Raw genomic sequence first — 15,799 nt, forward strand, 5'->3', positions numbered from 1 at the left:
TCCCCCACTCCACACTGAGAATAGTAGAGAAATTGAGAGAAAATGAAACACGTTAAAAAAAATCTATTCCGCCGGGTGCGGTGGCTCACACCTGAAATCCCAGCACTGTGGGAGGCCAAGGCGGGTGGATCATGAGGTCAGGAGTTTGAGACCAGCTTGACCAACGTGGTGAAACCCCATCTCCACTAAAAATACAAAAATTAGCCGGGCAAGGTGCTATGTGCCTGTAATTACAGCTACTCAGGAAGCTGAGGCAGGAGAATCACTTGAATCTGGGAGGTGGAGGTTGCGGTGAGCCGAGATCCCACCATTGCACTCCAGCCTGGGTGACAGAGCGTGACTCCATCTCTAAAAAAAAAAAAAAAAACCCACAAAATCTATTCAACAGATATTTTCTGAACAGTTACTATCCAAGGTGCTGTGTGTCCTAGGCAGACCCAGATTCTACCCTCAAGAAAAATATAGTTTAGATATTTAAGAAATTCACGTAAAGGAAGAAAGCAATACATGACATAAAAGACTTCAATGTTTACCAAAATGAAAGAATATGTAATAAAGGCTATAGAATGGTCAGAGATGTCAGAAATAAATTTGCTGGATTCCCAAGAAGCTCTCACTGTGCAGGAGAGCTAGGTTAGATCATTATGGCTCACAACCTGCTCTCAGCTAGAAAGATCCTGGATCCAGAGACAGTCAAGTCCAAGGAGATTGACATACATGCACACCAAGCTTACCAGGGATTGAAAAATCAAAAGGCCAATGACTATGTGAACTGGATAATTAATTATGATTTAAAGATGGGCCCAGAGTAAAGGGATCTGGATGGTACTGGAGATACTTCAGTCACACAATACAAACGTGCAAGCCAGACTACCAACACAGCCTTTCTCTCCAAGAGCATAGACCGGATGCAATGTTTCCCATTCTTAGACAGTATCGGATAAATAAGGATCTGGTAGATACAGATATATGCTATCAGTGGTAACTATTATGAGATTTCAGAAAGTTAAAAGGTTGCATTCAGCCATAAATATCAAGGGACACTTTATGGAAGAAGTGGTAGTCCGACAATGTCTTTGAGATTGCTTAGAGTTTGCAGTGGTGACTTGGGGAAGAACATTGCAGACAGAGGGGAAAGCATGAACAAAGAAAGTGAGTGGTTTATTTTTGCTGGAATTCAGGGTATGCAATGGAGGATAGTAGAAAGTTATGAGAGAAATTGGAACCAGATCATGGAGGGGTCTTGAAAGCTAGTTATGAAGTTTAAATGTTATTCTTTGTGTAAAGGGGAGTCATCATAGCAAAAAGCATGATTAAGCCCGGGCATGGTGGCTCACGCCTGTAATTCCAGCACTTTGGGAGGCTGAGGTGGGCAGATCACTTTTGGTCAGGAGTTCAAGACCAGCCTGGCCAACGTGGTGAAACCCCATCTCTACCAAAAATTCAAATATCAGCTGGGCGTGGTGGCAGGTGCCTGTAATCCTAGCTACTCAGAAGACTGAGGCAGGAGAATTGCCTGAACCTGGGAGGTGGAGGTTGCAATGAGTCGAAATCGCACCACTGCACTCCAGCCCGGGCGACAGAGCTAGACTCTGGATCAAAAAGAAAGAAAGGAAAGAAAAAAAAAAAAAAAACATGATTAGAACTGTACTCTGAGAAAATTAACTTGGTTGCAGCGTGTGAGTTGGCTGGGAGGAGGGAATCCTAGCTGCAGAGGCCCTTGGGAAGCTACAAAATCTATATAGGAGTACTGAAACTAGGACAATATTGGTATAGGTGGAGCAGAAAGAGACTTGAAGGTACAAACCAGGAAGTATCATAGCATTTTCTTTGCACACACACACATGCACACACACTCCAAAGCAAAATATAACCTATAACCTATGTAACCCAAATATAATATAAAAGAAAATCATTCTTTATTTCTATGAAATGCTCCATTTATAAAGAACAGAAGATTGGAAAACCATTGATTCATGTAGTCAATTTAATTGATTTTTAGATAATCTAAATATCAAATTTGTTAAAAATGGAATTTCCAAAGCACCAACATAGTGGGTATCCATACCTAAATGGACAACTTCAGGGAAAAGAAAAAAATATCCTACATAAGTAAATGTTTTTCTTTCCCAACATGACTAGGTGATTTCTCCAAATTGACTTTCTTTTAAATAGTTTCTAACGTTAGCTAACCCAACTAATAGGAATGTTGCAGAAAACAGAAACAGGAGCTTTGTGAGAAGTTTGATTACCTGTATGGCATTTTGGAGGAGAGGAAGAATGAAATGACCCAAGTCATTACCCGAACCCAAGGGGAGAAACTGGAACACGTCCGTGCTCTGATCAAAAAGTATTCTGATCATTTGGAGAACGTCTCAAAGTTGGTTGAGTCAGGAATTCAGTTTATGGATGAACCAGAAATGGCAGTGTTTCTGCAGGTAAGTCTCTTTTTGGTACCAAAGTAACAACCCAAAAGGTGGGTGCTGGAAAATTAGTTATCACATTTTTATTATTTTATGTACATTTCAGTTTTTATTTATTTTACCAACTAAAATATAAACCCCATATACTTATATATTCATCTATCTAACAACTTAAAAACCATGTCTATGATACTGCTTAAATCTAAGAGGGTTCTGGTATAAGACAGCAGTTATTTGTGACATTTAGAAACTAAGCTATGAGATTCTCAGAGTCAACAAAGGAAATAATTGTCTTACTACTGTCTTTTAAGAAAATAATTTAAGTAAGACTATCTTTTGTTTGCTTTCACAGAATGCCAAAACCTTGCTACACAAGTAAGAACTTTTTATTTTATGGAAAAATGCATATTTTCACCTTTACCCAAGGCTATCCAGTTTTAAACAGTGACAGAAAGTGACAACTTGTCTTTGTTGCAGAATCTCCGAAGCATCAAAGGCATTTCAGATGGAGAAAGTAGAACATGGCTATGAGAACATGAACCACTTCACAGTCAACCTCAATAGGGAAGAAAAGATAATACGTGAAATTGACTTCTACAGAGGTTTGTTATTCTTTTGACCATTTGGCCAAAGCTGCAGGTGTGTGAACGCTGCCGAAGAGTCGGGTGGGAGGAAAGCGGGGATTCAGAATCACCTCCAGAATCAGTCGACAACTTTACAAGGATCATATCCAATGTGAAGCTCTATTCCATTACAGGATCACATCGTTTGTTGACAGTGTTTATTTAGCTTTGCATATATGGTGCCCTTTTTTTGTGTGTGTGGACTTTCACTCTGTCGCCCAGGCTGGAGTGCAATGGCACGATCTCGGCTCATTGCAACCCCCACCTCCCTGGTTCAAGTGATTCTCCTGCCTCAGCCTCCTGAGTAGTTGGGATTACAGGCACCAGCAACCACACCTGGCTACTTTTTGTATTACTAGAGAAATAGGGTTTCTCCGTGTTGGCCAGGCTGATCTTGAACTTCTGACCTCAGGTGATCCACCTGCCTCAGCCTCCCAAAGTGCTGGGATTATAGGATGAGCCACCGTGCCCGGCCTGGTGCCTATTTTAATGTCAGGTTGAGTATTTGACTCTGGATGAGCAAATGCTTCACAGTTGATGATAATGATGATATCTTAACTTCAATCCTATGCACAGCGTTAGCCAAAATTATGTTAAGTGTCAGCAGGAGCAAGGTTAAAGATGAGATAAAAACAATACATAAGGGGCATCTGGGATAGATATTGCAGCAAATCAACCTAATCAAACTTCAGAGGATAAGAACAGTAACAACTCATAGAATAAGTCACGGCCAGGCGCGGTGGCTCACGCCTGTAATCCCAGCACTTTGGGAGGCCAAGGTCAGCTGATCACCTGAGGTTAGGAGTTTGAGAACAGCCTGGCCAACATGGCAAAACCCTGCCTCTACTAAAAATACAAAAATTAGCTGGGCGTGACGGCCAGCGCCTGTAGTCTCAGCTACTCGGGAGGCTGAGGGGGGAGAATCGCTTGAACCTAGAAGGTAGTGGTTGCAGAGAGCCGAGATTGTGCCACTGCACTCCAGACTGGGCGACAGAGCAAGACTCAGTCTAAAAAATAAATAAATAAATAAATAAATAAATAGAATAAGCCACAACCTGGACATAAACCTGGGTCTGTGTGATCAGTTATACTCCATGAGCTGTAACCACATTCCTACCTTTTGGCCCAGAAATCCCATTTCTGAAATTTTGTCCTGATTAAATAATTGAAAAGTGAAAAATAATCTTGGAGCTGACCAAAACTTTGATCACCTTGACTCATGCTAGCCCATCTAGATGTTCACATCCCTCAGCTAGACCACTAGTAATACTATGAGGCTGCACCAACATCCACAGACAAAATTTTAAAGGCAAATCTTCAGCACATATCTTTTTTAAAAATCGCTTAATATTGTCTGTCCTTAATGTCGCCTGAGGGAATATTAAGATCATTGGGTCAGGAAAAGAGTCACGGCGTTCCAGCACTTTGGGAGGCCAAGGCAGGTGGATCACTTGAGGCCAGGAGTTTACAACCAGCCTGACCAACGTGGTGAAACTCTGCCTCTACTAAAAATACAAAAATGAGCCGGGTGTGGTGGTGGTCACCTATAATCCCAGCTACTAAGGAGGCTGAGGCAGGAGAATCACTTGAACCAAGGACGCGGAGGTTGCAGTGAGCCGAGATCGCACCACTGCACTCCAGCCTGGGCGACAGAGCGAGACTCTGTCTCAAAAAATAATAAATAAATAAATAAAAGAGTCATGACATTAATTATGGCAAAAGTCAGTATTCACTGAACAACAGAGATAGACAGCTAAAATGACAAAAGGGTTTTGTATGTTTTCTAAGATAGGGAAGAGAGTTGCACTTCCATTTAATGTGACAGAGATAAATAAGTGGCAATCCCAGGCCTCTGGGAGCTTGTAGATGTGGCAGACTGTAATAAAAATGTGGACAGGCTCTGGAAGGTGAGGGGCATGATGCACAGCAGAGGTGAAGGTTTTGTATTGGGGAGGAGAACAAGGAGGATGGGGATGGTTCCTTCACATTTGTCCAGTCCACATTCCACTAGAAGCCCAAAGTCCTGGCATGGCACACTTGGACCACTGTCAAATGTCTGTGGGAGAGAACTTCCCTAGCCTTGACCTTAACTGGGGCTATAAGCACTGGCCATTAACTATGTCCATGGCTGCAGGGATAGTTATAACAATTTACAAGATACCTTACCTTACCAGAAGATGAAGATGAAGAAGAAGAAGGCGGAGAAGGAGAAAGAGAAGGAGTAGGAGAAGTGGGAGGAGAAGCAGTAGAAGTGGAAGAGGTAGAAATTGTTCAAGCAGAGTTTCCAGGAGAAGATGAAAGCCCAGAAAAAGCTTCAGAGCTCTCTCAGGTGGAGCTTCAGGCTGCCCCTGGGGCACTTCCAGTTTCCTCTCCAGAGCCACCTCCAGCCCTGCCACCTGCTGCAGATGCCCCTGTGACACAGGTAACCCCCGCTGAGTCTCTTTCTGCAGGGCACATTGGTGTGTCTCCTTACTGAATAGCCTAAACAATTTACCCTACTCTGCCTTAAGAAAAAGATAACTATATGCCAGATATTTGTATGTGGTAGATAAAATATTTCAGGGCAGTCCCCATGTCGGGGAGAAAAGTCCTCTAGGTAATTCAACAGGTTCTTCGTTGTTATTGTTAGTTAACAAAACTTAATTTAATACAACTTTCCCACCAGTAATGCCCTCAGATCTAAGGCAATCTTTGTCTGAAAATCATGTGTGTGTGTATGTGTGTGTGTGTGTGTCCATATCTGTGTGTCGTATTAATTCATTGAAAGCTGATATCATGGGAACTGGGTCTGCTCTTTGCTACTTAGTGAATGTAGATGTAGGGTATAGGATGAGAAATAAACAGCATATAGGGTAAGAAATAAAAGTGATTGTACTTTCAGAACTTTGAATTTTCTGTAGATAATTGAGGGGGTAAATAGAGAAGCTACACTAATTTATGTTCCTGTTACTTACCCTGAAATACAATTTATGTATTTTTCCTTCAGTGAGCAAACAATGAAGCCTGGTTTTCTATGGATTTGTCATTTGGTGAGATTGTGTGTTGACAGAATTGTTTAAAACATATCTTAGGAAATAATCTCACCCCAGATGCTACATCTAATTGTTTGACCTCGTGTTTCTAATATGTCACTATCCAGTTTTCAAGCCCTTGTGCAGACTTCATGACACTTCAGCAGACAGGATCACAACCTGTTGAGCAGGCAGTGCAGACTCATCAGAGAGGAGTCCTGCTTCTACTACTGCTTTTGAAGTGCATTGAAACTCCAGAGGGGGATCTCAGAGATGGAATTGTATTTCCATGCTCTGTCTCCATAGGAAACCAGGCTAAAATGACATTTATAGTCTAGAATTTTTCAATTCTGAGCATTCCAGTTGTACTAAAATTGAAAAAGGTATAGTAACTAAGTGAGGGTTGGACTTAATCAATAAGATTAATTTTTGTTTTTTTATAATGAGGCTTTGGGGACTCACATATAACGCCAACAAATTATTCTAGTCAATAGTTTGACCCTTTTCCCATATCTGATATTTTATAAGCAACATTCACTGAGGTTTCTGCTTTCTGCCTGCCTGGGCTCCCAACGAGTGAAAGACAAGCTCAGAAAAGAAGAGGGCACACATCCAGATGCTGGACAGAGGGGCACTGTGGGCACCATTCTGCCCTTAGCGCTTCCGGAGGGTGGGATGAACTAAAACGGCCACCAAGGCACTGCATGCAGGGAGTGCGCAGTGTTCAAACCCAAAGGGAACTAAAATCGACTGCTTTTTCTTCTTCTTCTTCTTTTTTTCTTTTTTTTTGCTTTTGAATTTATCTGTTCTGATTAAGGGGGAGGTTGTGCCCACTGGCTCTGAGCAGACCACAGAGTCTAAAACTCCAGTCCCTGCAGCAGCGGAAACCGCGGATCCCTTGTTTTACCCTAGTTGGTATAAAGGCCAAACCCGGAAAGCCATCACCAACCCACCTTGCACCCCAGGGAGCGAAGGTCTGGGGCAAATAGGGCCTCCAGGTTCTGAGGATTCGAATGTGCAGAAGGCAGAAGTGGCAGCAGCCGCAACGAGTGAGAGGGGAGCTGTGAGTGGTAAGGAAACTAGTGCACCTGCAGCTACTTCTCAGGTTAGTGATGATGCACTTGTGTCTATGTTTTCCCGTGCCCCCTAGGGTCCCACTGAAACAGGCCACAGCAAGAAGAAAAAGGGCTTTCAAAGGGGCAGAGAGAAACCTCAGCCAGGGGAAAAGTACAGAAATGACTCATCCCCCAAATGTTGGCTTGTTTTGAGCTCTACATAAAAGAAAACATAAAACAAAACAAATTTGAGTTCACTCTGCTGGTGCGTGGTGACCTCACACCTGGCTTCCCAGGGGAGGGGCGCAAGTGAGCCTGGCCCTTAGGCATGCTGCTGAGCGCTGCTTCATCTGCAGTGACTGGCTGTGTCCCTCCCTAGTCCTCCTTACCAGTGGCCACTTGCCTTTGCTCAGCCTTCCCTGTGTCCTCCTTGGGCTTCCAAAGACTAATCCCCTGCTTTTGTATCATTCCCAGCAACCCCCAAGGAGTACACTTGAATTGAGCTTTAAGTCTGTTCTGGAGAATAACCTCTGATTCATGGATTCTTGGAGTGTGCTTGCTACAGCTAGACAGAGACAGTCTTGACTTGATTAAACCTGTGCTTCCTAAGCATGTGCTCCTGGAAATGGAAAAAGCACAGGTGCTCCTCCATAGAGATTTTTTTCAAGAGACTCTTTCTTTATATAATGAGTTTGAAGTCCATGCCTTCCCCCTAACACTTGGTTAGATGTTTGCATGTCTCGAAGAGTCCACAGAAGAAATCTTTTACAATTTCTTCACAAGGAAGAATGTTCATGGTGACTCCATACTCATGAGCATTCGTAAATGATGTGTGAAAGTTGCCCAGGCGAGAGGCTGCCAGAAAGCACTCTCCAGTTCCATGCTCCTGGGTCATCAGGTGATTGATTATGAACCACAAATAACATGTTCTCAAAAATCAGAAAATGACTTATTATTTTGTTTGTATCTGCTCAAGTAGACTTCAGTTCCAGGAGGTAATAATTTTGGAAAATTAAAAGTGACATGGTTTGGGGTTGGATGTTTATTTTCACAGATAAAAGTGACAAAAATAAATGTTTAGTGTGAAGAAATCTTTTGAGGTAGTTTTTAGGTAAAAGATGCAGTAGACTGATTATTTCTAGAAAATGTATGGCAATTCTTATTCATGGTGGTAGAAGCTGAGTGTGGAGGGGCTGTTTTCTGAAAACAGCAGTGTACTACCCCATGAAGAGCATGCAGTAGGGCTCAAACCAAAATGAAAAGTCCATTGAAATAATGTTGAAAATAATTATTTGTGATAATATCAGTGAAGCTTTCTTCTTGTTTTCTCACAGGAGTTAGTAATCTGCCTAGCGCTTTTGGCTTTTCTTATACTTCACTACATCTGGAGTCAGATTCAGTGCTTGATTTTTACTTTAATGGGTAGGAAATATTTTCTTTTCCCTTGACTAACATTTCACATAGTTTCTTCCACAATGTTCCTCTTCTGTAGGCCCAGAGATTAATTTCTCCCCAAATCTTGAGGCTCAGTCCTCCCAAAATAACATTGTTCTCAGATTATACTGGAGGTCTCAAGCTCCCACAATGCAACCGCCTCAAGACCTCTTCCTGAGGAGAATTGCTCCATTATCTATTCCTGCATGGAGGGGAACCTTGACCGAGAACAGTGACTCCATGGGCAATTATTCAGTAATCCAGCAGGAGCAAACCCTCCAGAATGGTCATTAGGGGAGACCAGTTTCAAATGTCCATAATGCCATGAGGACTTACTGCTCGTAGAGAAAGGAGCAGCAAAGGACTTCTGCAGGAAAATGCAGGTTTCCATAGATTAAGAAGAAGCATTTCATCTGCTTACACCAGAGATGCCCAGGAGGTGGCCAAGTGACTCCTGGTGGGATGCTGTTCTAGGCAGTTCCTATGCAGGTGAGCAGGTGGGTTCTCTTTGAATCCTCAGACTCTACAGAATTTCTCCTGGGAGAGGAGGTCTCTGAGAGAAAGATGCCCTGAGTGAAGAAGTATCTGGGGAATTGCAACCACGTGAGACCTGAATGAATTAACAGCCAGAGGACTGATGTGCACTTACCAGCCATCAGGAATTAGAACCAAAGAACTAAGCCATAAAGTCATCAAGCAGTCTGTGTATATTATTTTCTAGTCGCCCTTCTCATAGCCAAGCCTTTGCTTGATTGCTGTTATGAGATTTGCTTGAGGACTGACATTCTAATCCTTTAATACCCGTTTGAAAGTTCTCAGTTTAATTAATAATATTTAAAGAGCCCAACTTCCATGTACTTTTGTGTAAATGACTCTGCTAGGCCTGAGACCCAGCTCCCTGTGCCTGTAACTCACAGGCAGTTCAGGGTCAGTGGTGCTCAAAGGCCTCGGCTATTTCTGGCTTATTGACTTTTCCCTGGGTTGACACTGACTCTTCTGGAAGCTCCCATCATAGACTTTCTGCCTCATTAGCCATGTGCTTAGCAATGGCGGTGGTGTCTCCATTGGCCTCTGCCGTGTCTGCAACTGTGTGTGAGCAGGACCTGCCCACAATGTCAGCTGGAAACCTGTGCACCCCAGAGTGTCCCGAGTGTCCTTACAGTCTGCTCAGCTGCCCAACTCCTCCAGACATTATCTTTGGTAAAGAGGAGTGGGAGGATGTATTGGCCATGGACTCAGGGGGGCAAATGGTGAGAGAGAAAACTCCATGCTTTATTGGAACCAGGACCTAATTGTGGATCTGAATAATTGTCTGAAGGGTTCTGTTTACATTCCGAGAATTCGGGTTTGGGGCTTTGTCACTACATATATGTCTTGTATTGCTTCTCTGAGGCTGCAGAGGGAGTGTCATGCTTCAAGGCTGCCATCCATTGAGTCCATGTCATGTATGCTGACATCCACATGCCTGCCTGGGGAGAGGAGGGTGGGTCAGGTGGAGCAGGTGCAGGGAGGGTGTTGACATCCAGTATTGCAAAGAACCTTGCTGTATAGTTCTTGGTGTTTGAGGAAGGGCCTTTCACATAGAGAAGGACACCTATTCATGATGGAGTACTACTCTTTGATCCCAGAAATGGGATATGGGCAGGTTGATAGAGACCTCGCTATAGCAGCAAATTCCCGGCCTCTGAGAATATTTTGCAGGCCTGATTCAGCTTCACCACTTCAGAACCCAGTTTACCTGATTCATATTTGTCCAGTTCAAGGTTAGAGTGTTGGAATTTCACTTTTCATCACTAGGCTTACCTTGAACATTTAGGATGTGGTAAGAGTTCTCCTTGATTCAGCGGTGGTCTTACATCTCTTTACTAGGTGGTCCCATGTCAGAGTAATGTTGCCTTTAAAACTCAGAAGCATCTCAGGCTCACTTGCTGACCTGTAAACTATATTCAGCCCACAACAGCTGAACTGCAAACCTTTTAGAAGCAAATGCTCTCTTTCTTGGTGCTTTACTCATATCCATGTACACAGTGAAACATGCCCTTGATTTTACTGCCTGTGGTTTCTGGTGCTGAACAATTTCTACTTTATCATGTACCTTCTCTCTTCACCCAAGTACACAGGCAAAAAACCTTTCATGGCAAAAAACAAACATCAGTTTCCTCTACCAGTGATGGACAGGACCACTACTTCTTGTTAGATCAGAAGAGAGTTGTAGCTCCCCTTGGGCATTCTCTAAGAAAAAGCAAGGTTTGGATTCAGTTTTGTGGTGAATTTGAACTCATCAAAGGCCCCAGTTTCCTCGGGCTTCTACAGGATACACTTGGAACCTCCGCACACCCCAGTCCTCCCAGAAAACTGTGCAAAGCCCTCACTCATGAACTGATCTTTAGCTGCAGAGTCATCCTCTCAGTTTCTGCCCTTCTCAGCCAGGCCTGCTGTATTCTCAGTCGATGCAAAGAGAGTTTGGTAGAAGTAACCTTTGATTTACTTCATATGTTAATTTTAGAATTTATTTTGAAAGAATTACACCGTGCCCTAGTCAACCTCAGAAAACAAGGCGTGAATAAGGTGGGAGAAGGATGCTGTGAGACGGCTTGGCTGCCTTGGAAGCAGTCTCTGTGAAGCCTTTTCTCTTGGGCATGCCTTCTTATGATGCTTTTCCAGTCTGCTTCCACCCCCACCCACTCCCCATGGACAGTTGGGCATTTTATTGGGGCTATGTGTGGCAATTAAATTGTATAGAGGTGGGAGCAGCAGCAATGAAAGCCCCCTCCCAGTTCTCCTTCCTCCCTTTCCAGAGCAGCTTAATGGCCTCACCTGGAAGAATTTGCCCAAACCATTTAATGGGAGCTAAGCAGGGAACAGGTGTTTCCAGAGAAATGTGTCTTTATTTGGTGGATTAACTCAGCAGCTGCTCTGGCTGATACTTGAGCTGGACACAGCAGCTGCCTCAAGGTAAGAGGATCTCCCCACCATGCGCGCGTGTGCACACACACACACACAGACACAAACACTCCAGCCAGAGCCAATTGCTTTGGAGTTGGGGACTTTGGCGTTGAAATCTTTGCAATTTCTGCCTCTATATAGAACCACAGCTCAGTATTTCACCAGAACACAAAGTTACTGTGATAAGAGGCCCTAAAAGCTTTACTATATCATAGCGATTTGTTGTTTCAAAAAATCCACTTTTCACATTCTATTCTTCAAGCCTGAAAAATAGACAAACAAATTGGGTAGAAATTTTGCCAAAGCTCAAGACTGTGGAAGGATCCAGAAGTTAGAAGAAAGGACTTCAGATCTGGTCCTGGAGCTGCTTCAGTGTCTGACTCTGGGCATATAAGTTCTTTGAGCCTCAGTTTTCTCATCAGGAAAATAAAGAGACTACTCAATGAATAGATTCATTTATTTTCACATGGGGCAGTGTAAAATCTACTACTAGGAATTTTATAATTGGTTTCAGGTATTTTCATTGGGAGGGTTATGGACTTAGGCCTGACACAAGTCATTATGAGTGACAATAATTACAACAGATTCTCAGTGAGATAGAGAGTCCATTGCATTTCTCAAAGTACATTTCTTGACTTGAAGCTCTTACATATATCCCAATTTCCCAAACCATTTTCCAGATTTCTCCCTAGGCACTCATTTAGCTGAGTGTTTACACAGCTGCTATTACCTCCTTCAGATTGCATGAACTCCACATCCATGATGACTCTACTCTGAAGTCACCTAAAGGTACTTACAGACCTCACTGCTCAGTATAGCAAAGATAGGATGTACACAGCAGAGGCAGACACAGAACATTCAATGGATGAAGAAATGAAAGATGTAAAAAAAAAAAAAGAAATGAAAGATGTGATTTTTAAAATCAACTTTATTGAGATATACATACACTAAAATTTACCTTTTAAGTGTACAGTTCAGTGAGTTTGGACAAATATGTAGCATTGTATAGCTACCACCACAGTTAAGATGTAGAATATTTTCATCACCTCAGAAAGTTCTCTCATGTGACTTTACCATTATATCCCTTCCCTACATCCTTGCCTCTGGCAACCACCGATGCATTTAATTGTCATTATAGTTCTGCCAGTTCCAGGGTCCTGTGAATGAAAACATACAGTATTGTATGCTGTTATAACTGGCTTTTTTTTTCACTTAGCATAATGCTTCTGAGATTTGTTTATTTTGTGGCATGTATAGTGTCTCAGTTCTTTTTATTCCCAAGTGGTATTCTATTGTGTGGATATGTCACTAGTTACTTATCTATACATCACTTGATGGATGTTTGTGTTCTTAGCTGCTTTGACTATAATAAATTAAGCTGCTGTGAACACTCACATATAGGTCTTTGTGTGAATACATGTTTTCATTTCTCTTGAGTAAATGAAGGAGTGGAATTGCTGGATTGTATGGTAAATTTGTGGTTAACTTCATAAGAAACTGTCAAACTACTTTCCGTGGTGGTTATTCAATTTTTTCTGTTTCCACCAGCAAGGTAAGAGAGTTCTACCTACTCTACGTTCTACCAGTGCATGGTATTGTGTCAATCTTTCATATTTCAGCTATTCTGGCTGGATGATTATGCATGATATCTCTTTATGGTTTTAATTTGCATTTTGACAAAGACTAATGGTGAGCACCTTTTCTTGTACTCACTGGTCATCTTTATATATTCTTTGGTGAAGTAACTGTACACATCTTTTGCCCAACTTTTTATTCAGTTGTTTATCTTCTTAGAGAGAAGTTCTTTATGTGTTCTTGATAAAATTTCCTTATCAGATAGATGTTTTGCAAATAATTTCTCCCAGTCTGTGGCATTCCCTTTCATTTCTTTTAATTTTTAGTTTTTATTATTTCAATATGTTTTGGGAGAGCAGGTGGTGTTTGATTACATGAATAAGTTTTTTAGTGGTGATTTCTGAGATTTTGGTGCACCCAAGCAGTGTACACTGTAGCCAATGTGTGGTCTTCTATCCCTCCCCAACCCCTACTCTTTCTCCCAAGTCCCCAAAGTCCCATATATTATTATTATGCATTTGCATCCTTATAGCTTAGCTCCCACATATAAGTGAGAACATATGATGTTTGGTTTTCCATTCCTGAGTTACTTCACTTAGAATAATAGTCTCCAATTCCATCCAGGTTGCTGTGAATGCCATTACTTCATTCCTTTTTATGGTTGAGTAGTATTCCATGATGTGTGTGTGTGTGTGTGTGTGTGTGTGTGTGTCACATTTTCTCTAGCCTCTCATTGACTGATGGGCATTTGGGCTGGTTTCATATCTTTGCAATTGTGACTTGTACTGCTATAAACATGCATATGATGCATGTGCAAGTATCTTTTTCGTTTAATGACTTATTTTCCTCTGGGTAGATACCCAGTAGTGATATTGCTGGATCAAATGGTAGATCTACTTTCAGTTCTTTAAGGAATCTCCAAACTGTTTACCATAGTGGTTGTATTAATTTCATTCCCACCAACAGTGTAAATTGTTCCCTTTTCACCTCATCCCCGCCAACATTTATTATTATTTTTTAAAATGTTTTGATTATGGCCATTCTTGCAGGAGTGAGGTGGTATCGCATTGTGGTTTTGATTTGCATTTCCCTGACAATTAGTGAGATTGAGCATTCTTCCATATGCTTGCTGGCCATTTGTATATCTTCTATTGAGAATTGTCTGTTCATGTCCTTTGCCCACTTTTTGATAGGACCGTTTGTTTTTTTTCTTGCTGATTTGTTTGAGTTCCTTGTAGCTTCTGGATATTAGTCCTTTGTTGGATGTATAGATTGTGCAGATTTTCTTCCACTCTGTGGGTTGTCTGTTAATTCTGCTGATATTTCTTTTGCTGTGCAGAAGCTTTTTAGTTTAATTAAGTCCCATCTATTGGTCTTTGTTTTTGTTATATTTGTTTTTGGGTTCTTGGTCATGAAGTCTTTTCCTAAGCCAACGTCTAGAAGGGTTTTTCTGATGCTATTGTCTAGAATTTTTATGGTTTCAGGTCTTAGATTTAAGATGGATTTAAAATCCATCTTGAGTTGATTTTTGTATAAAGTGCAATATGAGGATCAAGTTTCATTCTACTACATGTGGCTTGCCAATTATTCCAGCAACATTTGTTGAATACGGTGTCCTTTCCCCACTTTTATGTTTTTGTTTGTTTTGTCGAAGATCAGTTGGCTGTAAGTATTTGGCTTTGTTTCCAGGTTCTCCATTCTGTTCCATTGGTCTATGTGCCTATTTTTATACCAGTGCCATGCTGTTTTGGTAATTAAGACCTTCTAGGATAGTTTGAAGTTGGGTAATGTGATGCCTACTGATTTGTTCTTTTTGCTTAGTCTTTCTTTGGCTTATGAGGCCTCTTTTTTGGTTCTATATGAATTTTTGGATTCTTTTTTCTAGTTCTGTGAAGAATGATGGTGGTATTTTGATGGGAAGTGCATTGAATTTTTAAATTGCTTTTGGCAGTATGATCACTGATTCTACCCATCCATGAGCATGGGTTGTGTTTCCATTTGTTTGTATCGTCTATGATTTCTTTCCACAGTGTTTTGTAGTTTTCCTTGTAGAGGTTCTTGGTTAGATATATTCCTAAGGGTTTTTTTTTTTTTTTCAAGTATTGTGAAAGGGGTTGAGTTCTTGATTTGATCAAGAACAGCTTGGTTGCTGCTGGTATATAACAAAGCCAGTGATTTATGTACGTTAATTTTGTATCCTGAAACTTTGCTAAATTCATTTACCAGTTCTAGAAGCTTTTGGGATGAGTCATTAGGATTTTGTAGGTATACGATCCTGTCATCAGCAAACAGCAACAGTTTGACTTCGTCTTTACCAGTTTGGATGCCTTTATTCCTTCTCTTGTCTGATAGCTCTGGCTAGAATTTCCAGTACTATGTTGAATAGAAATGGTGAAAGTGGACACCCTTGTCTTGTTCTTGTTCTCAGGGGGAATGCTTTCAACTTCTCCCTGTTCAGTATTTTGTTGGCTGTGGCTTTGTTGTAAATGGTTTTTTATTACCTTAAGGTATGTCCCTTCTATGCCAATTTTGCTGAAGGTTTTAATCATAAAGAGATGCTGGATTTTGTCAAATGCTTTTTCTGCATCTATTGAGATGATCATGTGATTTTTGTTTTTAATTCTGTTTATGTGGCATATCACATTTATTGGCTTATGTATATTAAACCATCCCTGCATTCCTGGGATGAAACCCACTTGATCATGGTGGACTTGATTTTTAATATGCTATTG

General features: G+C 41.5%; 1 protein-coding gene across 4 annotated transcripts in view; it reads left to right on the forward strand.

Annotated features, from left to right (window-relative positions):
* The window catches only part of TRIM55 (tripartite motif containing 55), a 49,446-nt gene that overhangs the window by 21,392 nt on the left and 12,255 nt on the right, over positions 1 to 15,799 (forward strand). The window contains exons 5-10 of one of the 4 annotated variants that reach the window (XM_011940883.1): positions 2,205 to 2,438; positions 2,776 to 2,798; positions 2,901 to 3,025; positions 5,221 to 5,468; positions 6,875 to 7,162; positions 8,447 to 8,534. The exons of 1 other annotated variant lie outside the window; for it this stretch is intronic. In XM_011940883.1, coding sequence (XP_011796273.1) covers positions 2,205 to 2,438; positions 2,776 to 2,798; positions 2,901 to 3,025; positions 5,221 to 5,468; positions 6,875 to 7,162; positions 8,447 to 8,534 — 1,006 coding nt within the window. The remainder of the gene's footprint in view (positions 1 to 2,204; positions 2,439 to 2,775; positions 2,799 to 2,900; positions 3,026 to 5,220; positions 5,469 to 6,874; positions 7,163 to 8,446; positions 8,535 to 15,799) is intronic. 2 more of the 4 variants (XM_011940882.1, XM_011940885.1) reach the window with 2 other exon arrangements.

Source organism: Colobus angolensis, unplaced genomic scaffold (genome assembly GCF_000951035.1).
Source record: "Colobus angolensis palliatus isolate OR3802 unplaced genomic scaffold, Cang.pa_1.0 Scaffold194, whole genome shotgun sequence".
In the NCBI taxonomy this organism is placed as follows: domain Eukaryota; kingdom Metazoa; phylum Chordata; class Mammalia; order Primates; family Cercopithecidae; genus Colobus; species Colobus angolensis.